Source organism: Podarcis vaucheri (assembly GCF_965113315.1).
Source record: "Podarcis vaucheri genome assembly, chromosome: 12".
Taxonomy (NCBI): domain Eukaryota; kingdom Metazoa; phylum Chordata; class Lepidosauria; order Squamata; family Lacertidae; genus Podarcis; species Podarcis vaucheri.
This window is the reverse complement of record NC_138750.1, coordinates 17,307,842-17,325,684: the sequence shown is the minus strand read 5'-3', so window position 1 is coordinate 17,325,684 and position 17,843 is coordinate 17,307,842. Positions and strand designations below refer to the sequence as shown.

Genomic DNA, 17,843 nt, shown 5'->3' with positions numbered 1-17,843 from the left:
TCAGGGGCAGCTTGTGGGCCTGTTAAATGCCGGCCATGGGCCGCGTGTGGCCCATGGGCCTTAGGTTGCAGACCCCTGTGCTAGAACCTCCATGCAAGTTCATATATTCCTCCTTCTACTTTATAAATTTCTCACTAGAGAGTTTGACTCATCTGTATGGGTTTTTTAAAGTGATATTTTAAATAATTTTTGATAATGATTTTTAAGTTCATTTATTGTTTCTATTTTGTTACAGAGATCCCAGAAGATCCAGTCATTGCAGAAGAGTATTATAATGATGCATTCGATTCATGCTCAGAAACAAGTGAGGAGGAGGAGGAGGAGGAGGAGGAAGAGATAGAAGTCGAAAAGATGGTCACATCACACACTGTGTGTCAAACAAATCGGCAGGTATACACTTGCTTTGCAGTTGCCCGTTGAACATAGACTGTTAAGATGGCACTATGTAAACATGCAGTGGTACCTTGGTTTAAGAACAGCTTAGTTTATGAACAACTTGGATTCAAGAACACTGCAAACCCGGAAGTAGGTGTTTTGGTTTGTGAACTTTGCCTTGGAAGCAGAACATGTTCTGCTTCCTGTCGAGTGTGTTCCATTTGTAAATTGAGTCCCCTGCTGCTATGGGAAAGCATGCCTTGGTTTAAGAATGCTTTGGTTTAAGAACGGACTTCCAGAACGGATTAAGTTCGTAAACCAAGGTACCACTGTTTTGAAAACTCCTTAATGTAGGCTGCAACATACATATGGTTCCTCACTTTTATTACTGCAACTTGTATTCCCTCCCCCTTCCTAAGCCAAACTTTTCCTTTGATTTCCATGTAGAATGTAAAGGAATTATATAATCACGAGTGGCAGTTAATTGTGTTTTGAACAGGATTGGCTGCGATTCAGTATTTCCAAAGGCATCCAATATAAAATAGAATTTTGAACAATGCAGAGTTAAATTCGGGACTGGCAGTCAGACTGGGACAGAGTGACATTTTGTCAAGCCTTCACGGTTCACATTTTGTCATGTCTTTGTGGTTCACATTTCTGTGACAAGAAAAATTAGGGGAGAAATGGATGTGGTTTTATTGACACCTCTGCCAGAATTTGATTCTACTGTTTGTGCCTGTTAGTTTTCCACCCAGTGCACACACATAAATTTCTCTGTCATTAATGGATGAAGCAACTATACAATCAGGCGAGAGCTATACAACCCTGGCACATTTGCATCTAGCACCTTATCAATAAAACAAGACAGTCTCATCACCTTTCCCTTATCTCAGCGTATTTGATCTTTTCCTTCTTCTAAATCTCCATTCTTCAACATCAAACAAACCCTTGTTTTCAGCTTTGTAAACTGAAAACATTGCAGCCTGGGCCAAAAATGATCACCGGTGATGAGACAGGCTAGATGCTACTATGGGGGGTGTGTGTGTGTTAAAGTTCTCTCTCCATACAATCACAATTTAGAAGTGGCTGCTTACCCAGAATTGGGTGAAAGGGTGTGAAACAAAAGTCTCTGGTCTTCCTTGAGATTGCTTACCTTTCTTTTATTCCCCCTTCAGCTTCTGGTTCATCCTTTGGAGGCTGAATCTGTTCAAATCTGTCTCTGTGATGGTGGCCCCTGGCCCTCACAGTATGTTAAGCACTGGTTTCTCCTTGAACTGAATAGACAATGTTAATAGCAGCAGGGCAGAGCAAGGTTTATGGGTGAACATAGAAATAATATTGGTGCAGAAAGACCATATTAACTACCTAGAGCAGCCAAACAATGCTTATCCAACCCCTGAGCAGAATGAATATCCGCTGTGCATATCTAGGAGGCATAGTTCTTCTGTACCAATGGACTGGGACTCAAAACAAATTTGTTGGCATAGACCATATTCGCCTTCTCTCACAGGACTGGCAAAAGATTTAAAACAGTGGTGTACAGTGGTTTCTGATGATTGTAACATTTGCCTCTTAGCATTTCTCTCTCTCTCTAACAAATACTGCTCATATGGTGATGTTCCCAAGCTCAAGGTCTCTTTGTTTTCCTTCCGACTACAGGACAGTGATGTTGAAGCAATGGTCAGATACATGGAGAACATCCTAAACACCAGCTGTCTAGGTAAGATGATGTGCCCTCAATTTAGGAACAGTTTGATAACAATACTGAACACTGAATTGATTTTTCTTTCTCTCCACGACACTCAGAAGACCCATAAAAACAAATGGTGCTTCTTCTGTCAACCTTTACAGACCACACAAAAGTGTCTTTCCTTTGAAAGAAAAGCTCATTTCCAATAACTTCAGCTCCAAAACTAGCATTGGAATCTTTTTGAGTCTGCAAGCTTAACAGAAAGAAGACTGATCACAAGGAATATTTGATTTCAGACTAGTATTATTATGAATTTCTTTTATTTGTTTCATTATTATTATTATTTTGCTTTTCTATATTTAGTATGTGGTGCACAACAACAAAGTTAAAAATGTGTCACTAGAAACCATAAGTAACCATTAAAAAAAGAATAATTGGATTCATGGGTAGGAAAAGCTTGATTAAAATAAAATTTTACCATTTATCTTTCATCACATTAAGGTCATACTCAATTGATTCCAATGGATATTAGCATATGTTGCCTTGAAAGAAAAAAACATTAAAGTCAATTCATTTGGAATTAATTTGGGATTGGATACGATCCATCACACTCTTTTAATATATCACATTTCCCCATAGACAAGTTTGTAACAAGTGTAGATTTAAATGTGCAGGACTTAACTCCTAAATTCCTGCCTATGTTGTTTAGCTGTGTGTTTAGTCACTGTATATTTTTACTTAATATATATATATTATTTTACTGTATACATATTAATGTATTTACTTAATAAATTGACTGCAGTCCATGAAAACTTATGCCATAATAATTGTGTTAATTTTTTAACTCAAGATTAGCAAAAATCGTTGCTTTTGCTGCAAGAAACTGGCATAGCTATCCCTCTGCATGGTTCAGTTCCTCTAGATATGCTGGCAATTGCCTATATTCCATTAGGGATTATTGCTGTGAAGTTGATGGCCTTATTAGCACATGCTCCATTTTATCCTCATAGATAGGTTTATGGAGTATGAACCAATGCCAGATAAGGGCTCCTTTTAATACTGAGTAGAACCTACTTCTACATGCAATGATGAAACAAGGCTATAGGAAACCTGTGGCATCAGATGATCAGCAGTAGGTTTCAAAGGAGCATGTAAACAAACCAACATGGCTGTTGGTCCTATTCCCAGTCTCCACTTGAGTATCCAAAGCTGTGAACACAGCGTTCACTTGTACAACTTGTATGCACAGAGGCTATGTTCAGAACTTTGGTTGAATGTATAAAGGTTGGGGATGGAGCCAACATGGACATTAATCCCACTCTTCCACGCCAATGCAGTCATATCCCTAGATAGGATGCCTAAATTAGCTACAACAAGCTATTTACTCAATGGAAGTACATGAGTAGCTGTTGAGCTTTTTCTTTTCTTTTCTTTTACTTTTACAAAAAACCCACAATTTTTCAATTGAGTTGCCTAAGATCCAGGACAAATCGCCACCTTTCAGAAATTCTCCCTGGACGTCATGAGGCCACCAACTTGCAGAAGCACATCAGGCCTGGGGCTGTTCAGTGCTTAGATGTGACTTCTGGGAAACGGAAACATGCCACATTTAGTTCTATGATGAAAGAGAAATGGGATATACATGTAAGGGCAAGAGGAAATCGTGAGCCTAGTTTAGCAGTATTGGACCTTGAGTGGGCTTCTCTAGCTGCAACATGCTATCCACCCAGTGCTATTTTTCTAGAAAAAAGAGGTGCTAGAACCATGAATGCCTGCCTTGTTCTCTTATAACAGCAATGGCACCCACCTGAGAGTTCCAGCTGAGAAAAAGCCCTAATGCCTCCTCAGGTGGTACTTAAGTTTCTTGTTGTTGTTTAGTTGTGTCCGACTCTTTGTGACCCCATGGAGCAGAACACGCCAGGCACTCCTGTCTTCCACTGCCTCCTGCAGTTTGGTCAACTCATGCTGGTAGCTTCGAGAACACTGTCCAACCATCTCGTCCTCTGTCGTCCCCTTCTCCTTGTGCCCTCCATCTTTCCCAACATCAGGGTCTTTTCCAGGGAGTCTTCTCATGAGGTGGCCAAAGTATTGGAACCTCAGCTTCAGGATCTGTCCTTCTAGTGAGCACTCAGGGCTGATTTCCTTCAGAATGGATAGGTTGGATCTTCTTACAGTCCATGGGACTCTCAAGAGTCTCCTCCAGCACCATAATTCAAAAGCATCAATTCTTCGGTGATCAGCCTTCTTTAGTGTCTAGCTCTCATACATCAGTACTGGGAAAACCTTTAACTATACGGACCTTTGTTGGCAAGGTGATGTCTCTGCTTTTTAAGATGCTGTCTAGATTTATCATCGCTTTTCTCCCAAGAAGCAGGTGTCTTTTAATTTCGTGGCTGCTGTCACCATCTGCAGTGATCATGGAGCCCAAGAAAGTAAAATCTCTCACTACCTCCATTTCTTCCCCTTCTATTTGCCAGGAGGCCATGATCTTACTTAAGTTTCTAAGCGAACTCAAATCCACATCTGCCCAGGCTTAGGCGTTAAACCGAGCATGTTCTTTTCTGATCCAGCTGATGTGTACACATTTGCATTGCACATTTGGAGGGTGGAATTTTGTGTGTGCAATTGGGAGTTTTGTAAAGGCAAAGGCTCCAGAGCTATCAGGAATAGGAAGTAGGCAAGAGGGAGATATTAAACAAGTAGATAAACAAACTAAGTAAATTGAGTGAGAAGCCACCTTGGAAATTAAGGGGTATATAAATCAATACTTTAATAATTAAGTATGCTGGTTTAATTTGCTTTTTATTTTTATGGAAATCCCAATTTCTTTTATTTTCATTAGGTTTTGGGGGGTTTTTTTGGATAATGAAAAAGAAATGTGTCCATTTCCAATTTGCCACTAATTTGCATACAGTCCCATGGGCATTAAATTATTCAGATACAAAATGAAAAAGCTGCAAAAGGTGCTTGTAGCCATTTAACACCAACTGAGTATATTGTCCACTTCATTATATAACTTAATTAAATAAGAGATTACAGCTTTAGGCCTGCAATGTAGACAATGCATCATCAGGAGCCAAGAAAAGATGTGATACCAACAGAAGAAACTGGAGTGGTTTTTGGGTAGCCATGTGTTAAATATTTGTGGCAGTGTATCTCCCTGAACACTGGATCATAGTCTAGTTAGAACAGGGGTAGCTATTGTCATGTCCAGGAGTGACCCAAGACATTTTGGCACCTAAAGCAAACCACAAAATGGCATCCCTCTCCCTGCCAGGGAAGAAGGGCTGGGTGAATATCTAAATCAGGAACAAAGCAGGGAGGGAAGAAAGATCAACATCAGGCACTGCTGCCCCTGTAGATCCTGCTGCCTGAGGCAGTTCCTTCACCTTGCCCTATGGGTGGACCGGCCCTGGTGGTGTGATCCAGATGTTGTTGGCCAACAGTCTGGGATTATTGGAGTATACTCAACACCTGGAGCGCATCACGTTATTTAACCGTGGGTTGGAGTGTCAGACTAGGACAAGAGCGAGCCAGGTTCAAATTCTTGGTTAGGTATGAAGCTCTCTGGGTGACTGGGCCAGTCACTCTCTCACAGCCTGATCTACCACACAGGCTTGTTAGGAGGAAAAAATGGAGGGGAGGGAAGAGCTCATTGGAGAATAGGCAGGGTATAAATAAACAATGCCAATGTAACATCCGGGGATATCTTGTTTTCTGTTAACTGAACAATGTGTTTGTGACATAGTGGGGATTGCCAAGACCAATCAATGCTCCTTCCTGGAGATCTGTATCCTTTCTCTAAAATACTTTAAAGCTGTTACATTACGATCTTTCTACATAGTTAAAAAGCCTATCTTGCTTTAGATGTCATATTATTGGTCAGACAGCATCTCTCTCTCAAAATACCATTTCCAGAACTTCTGGACTTTTGTACATAAAAGTTAAAGCATTCTACTTACCAGTGAGAATCACAGCCTCCGATTAAAGCACAAACATAGTCCTTTTTTGGCTACAAATTTTTGATATGCCAGCAACCTGTACACATGGTAAGCCATCACACATATTAAATATGTAGTTATTTTCTGACACGACAGTTTGTGACATTGGACTGGTGCTTAAGTTTAGCATTTTCTAGTGATTTTCTAGTGTTAAATCCCCATCCTCGCCCTCCCGCACTTCATTTATGATTTATCCGTATATTAGCTGATAAGAGCAGCCTTCAAACAAAAGGAACATTGCATTTGGTGTGTGGGAGGCTTAAATGGTGTGCTTGCGCTGTTTTGTGTCATGTGCGTAAAGCAGTTGGTGGAATTTAAAAAGATCAATGTTCAGTTCATTAACATTAATGAATGCTAATGTTCATTAAACATTTATGGATTGCAAGTTGCAAAACGATGCAATGTAGCTATAATGAATGGCCCAATGTGACTGTTTTTGTATCTTCTACAGTGCTCAAGTTATGTAACAATGGGATGTAATGCTTTGTGTAGAAGCTTATCTTGTCCCCGCTAATTTTACTATACAAACGTTTTCAAAAGTGATCTTGCAAGCAGAGCGCAGAGGCAATGCACAATGAAGGTGATCCATTTTATAGTCACATAATGTCTCCACGAGAGTATAAATTTACATGAATTGGAAAGAGTTTTGCAGTATTAAGCAAGAACTATTTTTGGCCTTCATTTTGCTGATGAAACATCGAGCTGATCAAAAACGTTTTGTTGTCCCCAGCGTTCTTTGAGAACAAATCTGTGCTACCCAAAGTGTACTTCTGAAGAAGTGTTGCTGTTGAATCAGCTTTTGAATCTATGCAGGAAAGAGCTCACAGATTTAGCTGCCAGCAGTTACTATAAAAGCAGTATTAACACACCAGCAATACAGCAGCCTCATGTGGTTAGAAAGTTGTAACACTTGGGTCGATGTCCGGGGCTAGGTTCAGTGTCTAGGGGATATTCTTATTTTATTGAGTTCTACAGCTCCTGCCTCCACCCAGGAAACCTGGGACTCCAGTTTGGATGTCTAAACAGCAGTCATTCAACAACACACACTCCTAGGATGTATGTTCCAGCAAAAAGGCTGCAACAACAACTGGGGTGCATTGCAATAAGGAATTCCAACCAGCAGAAAACAGCAGTGAAGCTCCTCTAGCTCCAAGCCAATAGGAAGCACTAAGCCAGGTCCAAGATACTTGGGTAGCCCTATGCTTCCCCTCCTAGGTATGTTTTCATCAAATAGTGACTCAGAAAGTAAAGGTAAAGGGACCCCTGACCATTAGGTCCAGTCGTGGCCGACTCTGGGGTTGCAACGCTCATCTTGCTTTATTGGTCGAGGGAGCCAGCGTACAGCTTCCGGGTCATATGACCAGCATGGCTAAGCCACTTCTGGCGAACCAAAGCAGTGCATGGAAACGCCGTTTACCTTCCCATCGGAGTGGTACCTATTTATATACTTGCACTTTGACGTGCTTTTGAACTGCTAGGTTGGCAGGAGCTGGGACTGAGCAACGGGAGCTCACCCCGTCGCGGGGATTTGAACCACCGACCTTCTGATCGGCAAGTCCTAAGCTCTGTGATTTAACCCACAGCGCCACCCGCATCCCTGATTCAGAAAGTAAAGCCTAGCAATTCCATGTTTTGAGCATTCAGTAGGAGAGTGTTAAAGGTAAAGGGACCCCTGACCATTAGGTCCAGCCGCGGACGACTCTGGAGCTGCAGCACTTTACTGGCCGAGGGAGCCGGCATACAGCATGACTAAGCCGCTTCTGGCGAAACCAGAGCAGTGCACAAAAACTCCATTTACCTTCCCGCCGAACAACGGGAGCTCACCCTGTCACGGGGATTCGAAGTTCAAACTTCCCTCCCCTTCACTAAGAGAAAAGTGGACCCAGTCTCTCCCTGTTGTCCAGAGGTCACTTCTACTTAAGGGCAAGCCAGCATCCAGCAGCACTCTTGCCAAGGCTATAGCTAACTGTCAAGATGGCAAAAGTGGCCCAGGCACCCTTCTGTTTGTTAATATATTCCAACAGTTACAGCAAAACATGTGCAACTCTATCCAACATGCAAAAGGATGTGGCATGCTAGGCTCAGGTGCTATGTTTTCTCTGCACTTTCTGCTTCTGCTGTGTGGTGGAGTGTATTCTTTTCTCTACATCTTGACAATAGGCGAGCACATGTGTGACAGTCTCTATTTCTGATGTATATGCTTTATAAAATAATGCTACAATATGACAAAAAGGGGGCAGGGGTTAAGGAAGAGCTGCAGAAACTAATCAGGGTCTATGAACAGAGCGCAACCCAAATCCCCACGGTGCTTGTAGAAATCTGTTCCAAGACTTCACACACAACCCATCTCTGTAAAGCTCCATAACAATGAATGAGCTGGTTTCTAACTTTATAAACTGAGCTAAATTATTTGTGCAAGATACATACGTTACTGGAGAGGGCAATAATGTTGCAATCAGGAACAGGTTTTGTTGATCCAATAGCCAGCACGAAGGCAAAAACCTAATAAAAAAAAATGGGTTATTTAGTCCAACTTTCCAGAAAAGCTGAGAAGGATGCCTTTAATAACATCTCACGTTAAAGGAATCTGAAGTATTATAGGGGTAAAAATACATTGCTAGAATAAGAGTGTGCAGACTACGCAGATCACAGCGACACATCCTGCAAATATATATTCTTTATATTTTGCCATTAAGTTAAGACATCATGTCCATGGTGGACTAAAACAACAACAACAACATGTAGCTTAAGGTTGGTTTTGATCCGTATTTGGACTCTTAAGCATATACACATATGTCTTTAAAGGTAGTCTGTGATGGGAAGATGAAGTTTAACCTTTTAACTGGTCAAAGGTATTTGTTTACTTGTAGCATAGCTGCTTTTCCCACACTCCTCATGCACCAGTGGAACTTCACCAATCTTTGTAGTTTCTAGAAAAATCCTCTGACTGCTACTTCTCCAGCTGTGATTTCAATATTTGATGAAATTTGAAAAACTGAAAAACAATAATAATAAAAACCCAAATTTGCTTCTTTGTGCAGTTTCTCCTATTGTTATAAGAGTTCCCCCCACAAAAACATCTTTTACAAGACATGGTGTAGATCTGGCATGTGCTATCATACTGAAACCGTTGCTGTCCCTGCTGAGCCAAGTTGCCTTAATGTGTATTTAATAAGCTAATTCGTCTTTAATCAAGGCAGCGCTTCCCTGTGACAAAAGTGAATTGCTCGCCTTTTCTTGATTGTCCTTGAATAGCGCTATGGATCTGTAGTGATGCTGAGAGGAGCAAGGTGAATGAGGTTGTCCATCTCTGCATTGATCTGTAGGCACTGGGACTGTCACCAGAGCGACTCCGCTGGGACCCGAACGATCTGGAGTGCTGAGCGGCACCACGGCTGAAACCAAGCTGAGGAGCATGAGGGAGTAAGTTGCCTTTTTAGAGATGCTAGCTTTTGCATGCATATAACAAAAAACAACAACTTTGATTCCAGAATATTAAGATTACAACCACATCTTTTCTAGCAGCAGTTACGTATTACTTCAGGATGTTTTCTCTCTTATTGTCTGTCATTTCTTTTGAAGTGAGACATCATCTTGCCTGTCTCTGCCTGTCTCTAAACTGGTAATTTTATCCTTTTGTGTTATTATCTCGGTGCAAATCTGATCAATCAGCTTTACATAGCCATGTCCAAAACACTGCTTTTAAGGTTGCCTTCTCTCTTTTGACCGCGTGCAATCCTCCTTCTTTTGTATATAATTTTTATTTAATTTTCTGTTCTGTAATTTAAAACACTCATTTTACATCCTTAAAATATCAATGACTTCCCTTCTTCTCTTTCCATGGTTCATTTAAATATTACAGATCCCTGCATATTTTACAAAGCCTATACTATTCAGTATTCCATTATTGCATCCATCAAAACTTATTTACACTGTTGAATTTATCTTAACTCTGCCAGTGTTTTCAGCTGTACACAATTATTTCCCATTTATTCAAAAAACGTTTTCCAATCTTCTCTAAACGTATGTTCTTCTTATTCTCTTAATCTGTATGTTATGTCTGCAAGTTGTGCATATTCTGTCAACTTAAGCTGTCATTCTTCTTTGGTTGGGACCTTGCTCATTTTCCATTTTTCGGCTAACAAAACATGGCCCACAGTAGTAGCATACATAAATAACCTTTTTTGACACCTGGGAATTTCAGTCTGAATTATACCCAACAGAAAGGACTCTGGGTTTTGGGGGGGGGGGAGTACTTTTAAACATTTTTTTCAATTCATTATGGATCATTTCCCAATACTTTTAACCTTTTACGAGTCCACCACATATGAAAAAACGTTCCCTCCACCTCTTTGCATCTCCAGCACTTATCCAATTCAGTCTTATATATCTTAGCAATACCAGCTAAGTTAAATACCAGCTATTCTATACACGTCTATTCAGAAGTATGCTCCATTGAGTTCAATTAACTTTCCCCCCAAGTAAGTGGGAATAGGACCAGGGCTTTCCCCCCCAGCCAGAACTCACCAAATCTGGTTCCAGAACCTCTCAGGTGGGCACCAATTTCTATTAAAAGAGAACAAGGTGAGTTTTCTAGAAAAGCGTTTTCTCTTTTTCTAGAAAAGGGCACTGAATAGGATTGCAGCTAGGCAGAGCAATCCTGTTGGGGAGAAATAGATCTAAATCTGTGAGCCACGTTTAAAAGCCTTTCAGAACCATTGGCCTAAGGCCGCTCCACTTTCCTGTGGGGCGGTGTTGCGGGCAGGCCACACGCTCTCCCCGTGCACAGCAGGGGTGTGGCAGTGCCCCCGCATCATAGGGGAGTCCCGGCCGCATCATGCCCCCGGCCAACCAATCCAGTTGGCCGGGGGGCGTGGCTTACCGTATTTAAGCAGCCACGCAGGCCGGGGAAAATCCCTCTTGGTTCCTGTTTCCCCTACTCGTAGTTGACCCTTACTGGACTACCTGCATGGTGGGCAGGAGTCAGATATACAGTGGTACATCAGGTTACATACGCTTCAGGTTACATACGCTTCAGGTTACAGACTCTGCTAACCCAGAAATAGTACCTCGGGTTAAGAACTTTGCTTCAGCATGAGAACAGAAATCGTGCTCCGGCGGCGCGGCAGCAGCAGGAGGCCCCATTAGCTAAAGTGGTGCTTCAGGTTAAGAACAGTTTCAGGTTAAGAACGGACCTCCGGAATGAATTAAGTACGTAACCAGAGGTACCACTGTAGTCGGTTCAATTCCAGTGCTTAAGCCAATACCACTCACATTCTGTAACCAATAAAGTTGTGGTCTTAAATTAGCACATTAACCTAAAATACTGGTGTCCATGTGTTTTATTATTCAACAATTGGGGGAGGGCTTGGGGCCTTGACACGCAATAGCCATTGGGAGGCAACATGAGCTGAGTCCTCTAAACTACTGTTGGCTGCCTCCTGGCTGATTAATGGGAGCTGAACTTTATTCTTGGGACTTATCTGTGGCTTCGTGATTTGGGCCCTTGTGTGTGCCTGACTACAGAATAACAAAACATGCATAATCGGCTTAGGCATTTATACCACTCTCTTTCAGTGATGGAATCAAAAGAAAGGGAGGAAAATGACTCTAAATACATGGCATCTCGTGTTCTTTTTGCAAAGAAATCTAAGAATACATGCAATAAGCTCAGAGTTTAATGGCAGTGAACTGTATAGTGCAGTTTAAATATTCAAGAACATGTAGATGGGTACAATGGAAAAGCTTTCATGGACCAAAATGTAAGTAAATTAAAATTTTGCAGCACAGCAGTGACTGCTTCTCGTTCAGTTCCCAGTGTCTTCCACTCAGCAGCGCACCAGGATCAGGCACAAGGCATCATCATTACCTGCTGAGTCTAAGTAAAATTGTCTTTCAGAAGCTGCAAAAGAAAGGCATTTTGTGATATTTTTGTTCTTCCACCATGAATGGCCATGTTTCTTATTGCTTGAGATCCAGAAGGATTATGTATTTAAGACCCTTAGGCCAATGGCGTTGGCATCAAATGCCCATGTCTCTTAAAAATTCAGAAAGAAAGGTCATGTTGAAGTAATTGATTGAGCACGGCATGATCTTTAAGATTAGCTGACAGCTAGCTAAGAAAAAGTCTACCTTTCCGTAGCAAAGCGGTACATAGTCCGTGTGAGTGCTTAGAATAATGTTGAGACTTTCTAAATAGCTTCAATGTACTCCTGTTGAGCTCAAAGGTTGTTTTACTATTGATTTCAGTGAGAACCCCGCTAACCAGTTCTTGGGCATAAAATCTTTCCAATAACCATATTCAAATAAATCACTTTTATGTATGTTCTCTTTCTATCAGCAAATTTCATAGTGTAACTTATGTCTGTTTGCCCTCTTCGGGCAGGCAGCTTTGTGGGCAAGCATGGTGTCTTCCCTGCAAACTGGCCTATTACTGGCCAGATCATAATCCTACCACAAAATTGGCCAACGGCAGCAGGAATCCAGGGGGCGTTTCCTGGGCGCGGTGCCAACTGACCAGTAGTGGCGCTTGAATGCCCAGAGGGGGGCTAGGAGCATAGCACTCCTCCAACAGGGACCGCTTGGGGGATGCCCCAATTTGACATAGGTCACAGGATGTCCTCCCACCCTACTGCTGCTGGCTTCACCCTTAGAAATCACTTACCTCAATGCCTATGGCCAAACCTTTCACATCTGTGATTTGATTCCAAAACTCAATACAGTGGTACCTCTGGTTGCGAACGGGATCCGTTCCAGAGGCCCGTTCGCAACATGAAAATAACGCAACTACATCAGGAACAAGCGGGCTTGGGTGGAATAGAGATCTGCCATTAGGAACTAGAGGGGGGGGTGTCAAATCAACCTTACTCCATGGCTGAAGTGGGAATCACAGCAGAACAATCCACAGTTTATTTCAACACACTAATTCATGTTTCTTCTGATGGCACAGAAAAACGGTCATCATTGCTGTCTATCAAACATATAAGCGTCTTTTCAACCTCAGGCTATTATTCTGGTGTTCTGCATTATTATTCCACTGTAATATGTAATTGATTTGACAGCAAATCTTTTTATCCTTGGTAGAAAATTATACTTCTAAACATATATTTTTCAGGAATGGGGTTTGGAGTGTGCGTGTGTAAGCTTCAGAAGAGGGAGCAGTCTTCTTTGCCTTCCCCGTGTTCTGTTCTTAAAAATTAGCTAGGCATTTATGTTGCAGGTGTCAGAAAAGAGCAAATGGCTTATACACACTATATACCAGGGGTGCCTCGCCTTTGGGGGGCTGTGGGGCACACAATCCACGATCAGCCGGTGGAGGGGTGGTATTATTGTTATTATTAATAATAAAGTTTATATACCACCCTTCCTCAGAGGATCAACAGCACTGGCAGCTTCTCATAGCACTACCCTGTGCTGAGAGGACCAAAGTTGTGCCATGAGGCTGGAAGTGAAGCCATCTTTGTCCACGTTGCCTCTGATTCTCAACATAGTGTTGTTGCAGGGTAATGCCCACAAATATTTTGGGAGAAGTAGCATGGCAGTGGCTCCAGCCACGTGACACAATTTTCCTCTCAGAACCTGGCCCCGATTTTTTAAAAATTAAATTACAGTACAACCTCTACTTACGATCATAATCTGTTCTGGAGGCCCATCCGATGGGTGAAACCGGACGCTAGTAGAGGCGCCGTTGTGCTCATGCACATTTGGCAGCAGCGCACTTGTGCGCATGCGCAGATGGAAGAAGCCACTTCCGCGCATGCGCAAATTGCGGCAAACCCGGTGTTTACTTCCAAGTTTGCCATGGCCGCAACTTGCAACGTCTGTGAGAAGAGACGGATGTAAGTCGAGGTTCCACTGTAATAGGGCTTATGTAAGCATGGTGGAACCCGCTAGGGTTCTTGGGTCTTCTTGCCTGAGGGTGCCAAGTACTGGTACTAGGATTTGGTCACTGAAGGGTTATCTTTTTGCTTTCTGTACACTGAATTGAGGTGGGGGGTCTCGCTCTCTTTGGCTAAAACCCTCTGTCCTATTAGGACAGCACAAGTATAATTTTCATTAATGAAGCATGCATATACAGTAGTACCTTGGTTTTCGAAATTAATCCATTCCTGAAGTCTGTTCTTAAACCAAATCCGTTTTTAAACTGAGGCGCGCTTTCCCTAATGAGGCCTCCCACTGCCAGTGCCCTTCCACCGTTCAGTTTCCGTTTGTAGACTGAGGTAAAGTTCACTACTTCCGATTTTGCAGAGTTCGTAAACTGTATCGTTTGTAAGCAGGACTGTTCTTAAACCGAGATACCATTGTATTAGATTTTAAAAGAGAGGAGATTGTATTTTCAGAAGACAAATGCCATTTCCACTTTGTGGTGAACTACAGTCTTCCTCTCTTTTGGTAAGCGTCTAAAGGATGATTTATGAAGCATGGCTGTGCTATCTACTTACTCCATGAAAATTGTTCAGTGCCTTTTTATATAATCCAGAGGCTGTAAGTATGCATGTAGAAGCTGGTGTTGTGATAAAAGTATCTTACTGAATCAGATGTCAATATTTTCTCCGTATATGTGGTGTGTGTGTTGTGATGCATGCATTAGTATTCCACACACACACACCCCATTTTGTTAAAGTGCTATAGAAAGTTGCCAGATACAATATCTGTCCAATTATAGTAAATGACGGACTTCTATACGTTATTTATAATCCAGCTCACTTGCTGGCGTTCGTTTTCTGTTGACAGGTCAGCCATTCAGAAACTGGGAACAGAAACCTTTGAAAAAGTTTATGAATTCCTGCAACGAGCAAGAAAGCAGAATGCAAGTGAAAACGAAATCAGAGAATACCTGGAAAAAATAGTGTCTCGGGCAAGTGACTGTTTTGAAGTAGATCAACTCCTCTATTTTGAAGACCAGCTGAAGGCTTCTGAAGATGCCTCTATGTGACATCAAAAAATGGTTTTACTTGAATCATCAGAAATTAATAAACAGGGCACTGTTCAGATGGAAGCAGGCATCATGCCATAGGGTGAGGGCAATGAGTAGCATGGAGACACTGACAGGAATTAATGTATGCCATTTTGCTATCTTCTTAATTGAGACAAATAGTACTCTTACCATCTCCAGGTAAAATCAGGAGATCTTTGATTGATTCCTACAGCAGTATTGACACTTAGAGCTCAATAATCATTGCCTCAAAAATTGCTGGATTACGGTTTCCGATCACATGCGTGCATACTTGAGTACTCCACTGGGAGAAACGGGGGTGTTCAAAACCTGCATTTCAGCCACGTTTCAAAATAATGTGCAAGGAAATGCATGAGATGTGAGGTATGGGGATAATATGGGATAAAGGGAAAAGAAAACACTTCACATTGATTTACTTCTGCCGTGCAAAGAAGGAACTTTGTAAGAAATTTTTAAAATCAATGTTGGGGCTGAATCAGATGGTCAGTGTGACAAAGGTGGGAAAGGTTTCTAAAATCCCCCAAGAAGTTTGCCTCTTTTTGCACCAGTTTTCTGCTGTTTGCTTCTTCAGTCAGTCGACTGCAGCATTTTTGTCTGTTTCAAAATTAGATCTTCTTCCTTACAATCAGTTGGTACTGCAAAGGGATTATAATGAAGTATGGCTGATGCAGCCTGATGCCAGCTTCTTCTGCCGACATGCCAGATGTTGGGAAGAGGGATGGCGAAGGTTGCCTGAATGTGTACCAGGGCTGCATTGCCACCTTCTCCCCGCAACACCTCCATGACAAAACCCTACAAAAGATGTAAAGAAAAAAGGGGGCGGGGTTAAAATATTTGCAGAACACGCATTGCAGGTGTGCTTTTGCCCTCGTAAATGAATTGCTTTGTAAAATATTAACCTGTAAATATCATGCTTTTTTTCTGTTCATACCAGTGATCTGTGACCATGCTTTATCTAAAAGTCCTAACGCCAGCCTTTCTCTTCCCATTTTGCAAACGGCACCCTTGCAAATTAAATAAATAAAAATAAAATTCCATGGTGTTTCTGTTTATGCCGCAGCTGTTTCCATCTGGCCTCTTAAAATTCCCTACTTTATTTGCAAGCACAGAAATCAGGAGGACCATTTCACCCAATTCCTCTGGGCAAGAAGAAATTTTCTAACAGTTTCTCTGGGGCTCAGCATTAACAGTGATAGTAGCACAGCTCCCATACCCCCCCAAATGGTGTGTGTGTGTGTGTGTGTGTGCGCGCGCGCACGCGCGCACGCGTGCACGCGTGTGTGTGTGTGTTGCAAATACAAAGGTCAGCAGCAACAGCAACTGCACTGGCAGCCTGCCCATCACACTGCCTTCTTGATGATGCCCCCACACCTAGTGCCTTCCCTGAGCATTGGAAGGAAATGATTGCTGCCACCCAAAAAAACGTGAATAACGAAGGAAACCATGCAAAGTGATAGGATTTTGGCTCAGCTCTACTTTATGCAAATTTTGCAACTTTTCACTTTGCTTTGAGGTCAGCACCCTCTTAAGGTTTCCTGTGCTTTGGGGGCAAAGTGATACAGCCTCATCTGCTGAATCGGCTGTTACCAGTTCATCGTAGGTTCTGAGCATCGCAAAGACCGTATTAGAGGATGGTTTAATATCACACTATTAAGAGTCCTCAACCCCTGGGGCTTTGGCAATATAAAACAGCAAAGAACAACCGTTGGGTGAACAAGACTCCCTGGAGCAATTGGCCTCAAAAATCCATTAACTGTAACCTTTACATGTTGAGGCTACCCACTCTGCTTCAGATAAACTCAAAAGTTTTTTTATGTACTTTTTTTTTTATGAAAGAGACCGAGCAAGCAAGATCCAAGCAACTTTGGCAAATTTTATTTCATGTGTATGTTTCCAAAACACCCAAAGCTCGCAGCATCTGATCCCTTCATAATCTATTGCTCTGATTTACAACCCACATACACTGCCGCAGGCAAGCAAGCAGTGTTCTGGACATGCCAATTCCCCAGTTGCTTCAACAGCAGATCATCTCCATGGGCAGCAGGGGCTGCTAAGGTGCCCTGTTAAGGATAGTGTTTTAATTCACTGAAATTGCAAATGCTTGCAACCATTACAGTGGTACCTTGGTTCTCAAACTTAATCTGTTCTGGAAGTCCGTTCCAAAACCAAGGCACGCTTTCCCATAGAAAGTAATGCAAAATGGATTACTCCATTCCAGACTTTTAAAAACAACTCCTAAAACAGCAATTTAACATGAATTTTACTATCTAACAAGACCACTGATCCATAAAATGAAAGCCATAAACAATGTATCAATCAATCAGTAGATGAACTGGGTTCCACACAGGCACAAAAACAAAAAAGAGCCGCTAAAACAAAAACGCAAAATAAATGGCAAAAACAGACAGACCTCAGTGTAACACTCAAAACGGAAGGGTGGCACTCAAAACAGAAGCGTAACACTCAAATCAGAAGCATAACACTCAAAGTGGAGCATGTTTGACTTCTGAAAAAGTTTGCAAAACTGCCACACTTCTGGGTTTGCAGTGTTTGGGTTCCAAGTTGTTTGAATACCAAGGCATTTTTAGAACCAAGGTACCACTGTATTGTATGTTTACATTTGATTGGTCGGTAACTGAATTCTAGAGAGTTCTGTAGTAGATCTCATGTGATTGGCTCACATTGGCCACATGGGAGGTATCTAGTGAAGGAGAGACCCCATTTTATGTGAAGCAAGAATTTTAAATGTGAAGAATTTAAATGTGAAGCATTTTAGAATCCACTGTGAACACTGCTAAGTTGAATAGAGTGTCAGAGTGTT

The 17,843-nt window shown here is 41.9% G+C and overlaps 1 protein-coding gene and 1 long non-coding RNA gene across 7 annotated transcripts in view; one reads left to right on the top strand and one right to left on the bottom strand.

Annotated features, from left to right (window-relative positions):
* The window catches only part of NEK11 (NIMA related kinase 11), a 78,861-nt gene extending 62,783 nt beyond the window's left edge, over positions 1-16,078 (top strand). For 4 of the 5 annotated variants that reach the window (XM_082193037.1, XM_082193035.1, XM_082193036.1 and 1 more), the window contains exons 13-16: positions 236-390; positions 2,035-2,095; positions 9,393-9,489; positions 14,800-16,078. In XM_082193037.1, coding sequence (XP_082049163.1) covers positions 236-390; positions 2,035-2,095; positions 9,393-9,489; positions 14,800-15,001 — 515 coding nt within the window. In that variant the 3' untranslated portion in view covers positions 15,002-16,078. The remainder of the gene's footprint in view (positions 1-235; positions 391-2,034; positions 2,096-9,392; positions 9,490-14,799) is intronic. The other variant, XM_082193039.1, reaches the window with a different exon arrangement.
* LOC309515379 lies at positions 1,543-14,793 on the bottom strand. Of its 2 annotated transcripts, XR_014212439.1 has the most exons (5): positions 14,150-14,793; positions 13,693-13,886; positions 8,494-9,061; positions 2,544-2,607; positions 1,543-1,649 (listed from the first exon to the last, which is right to left on the bottom strand). It is a non-coding gene; the product is annotated as an uncharacterized lncRNA (long non-coding RNA). The 2 variants fall into 2 exon arrangements; XR_014212438.1 differs by having other exon boundaries at positions 13,693-14,793.
* Positions 16,079-17,843: the final 1,765 nt, after the last annotated feature.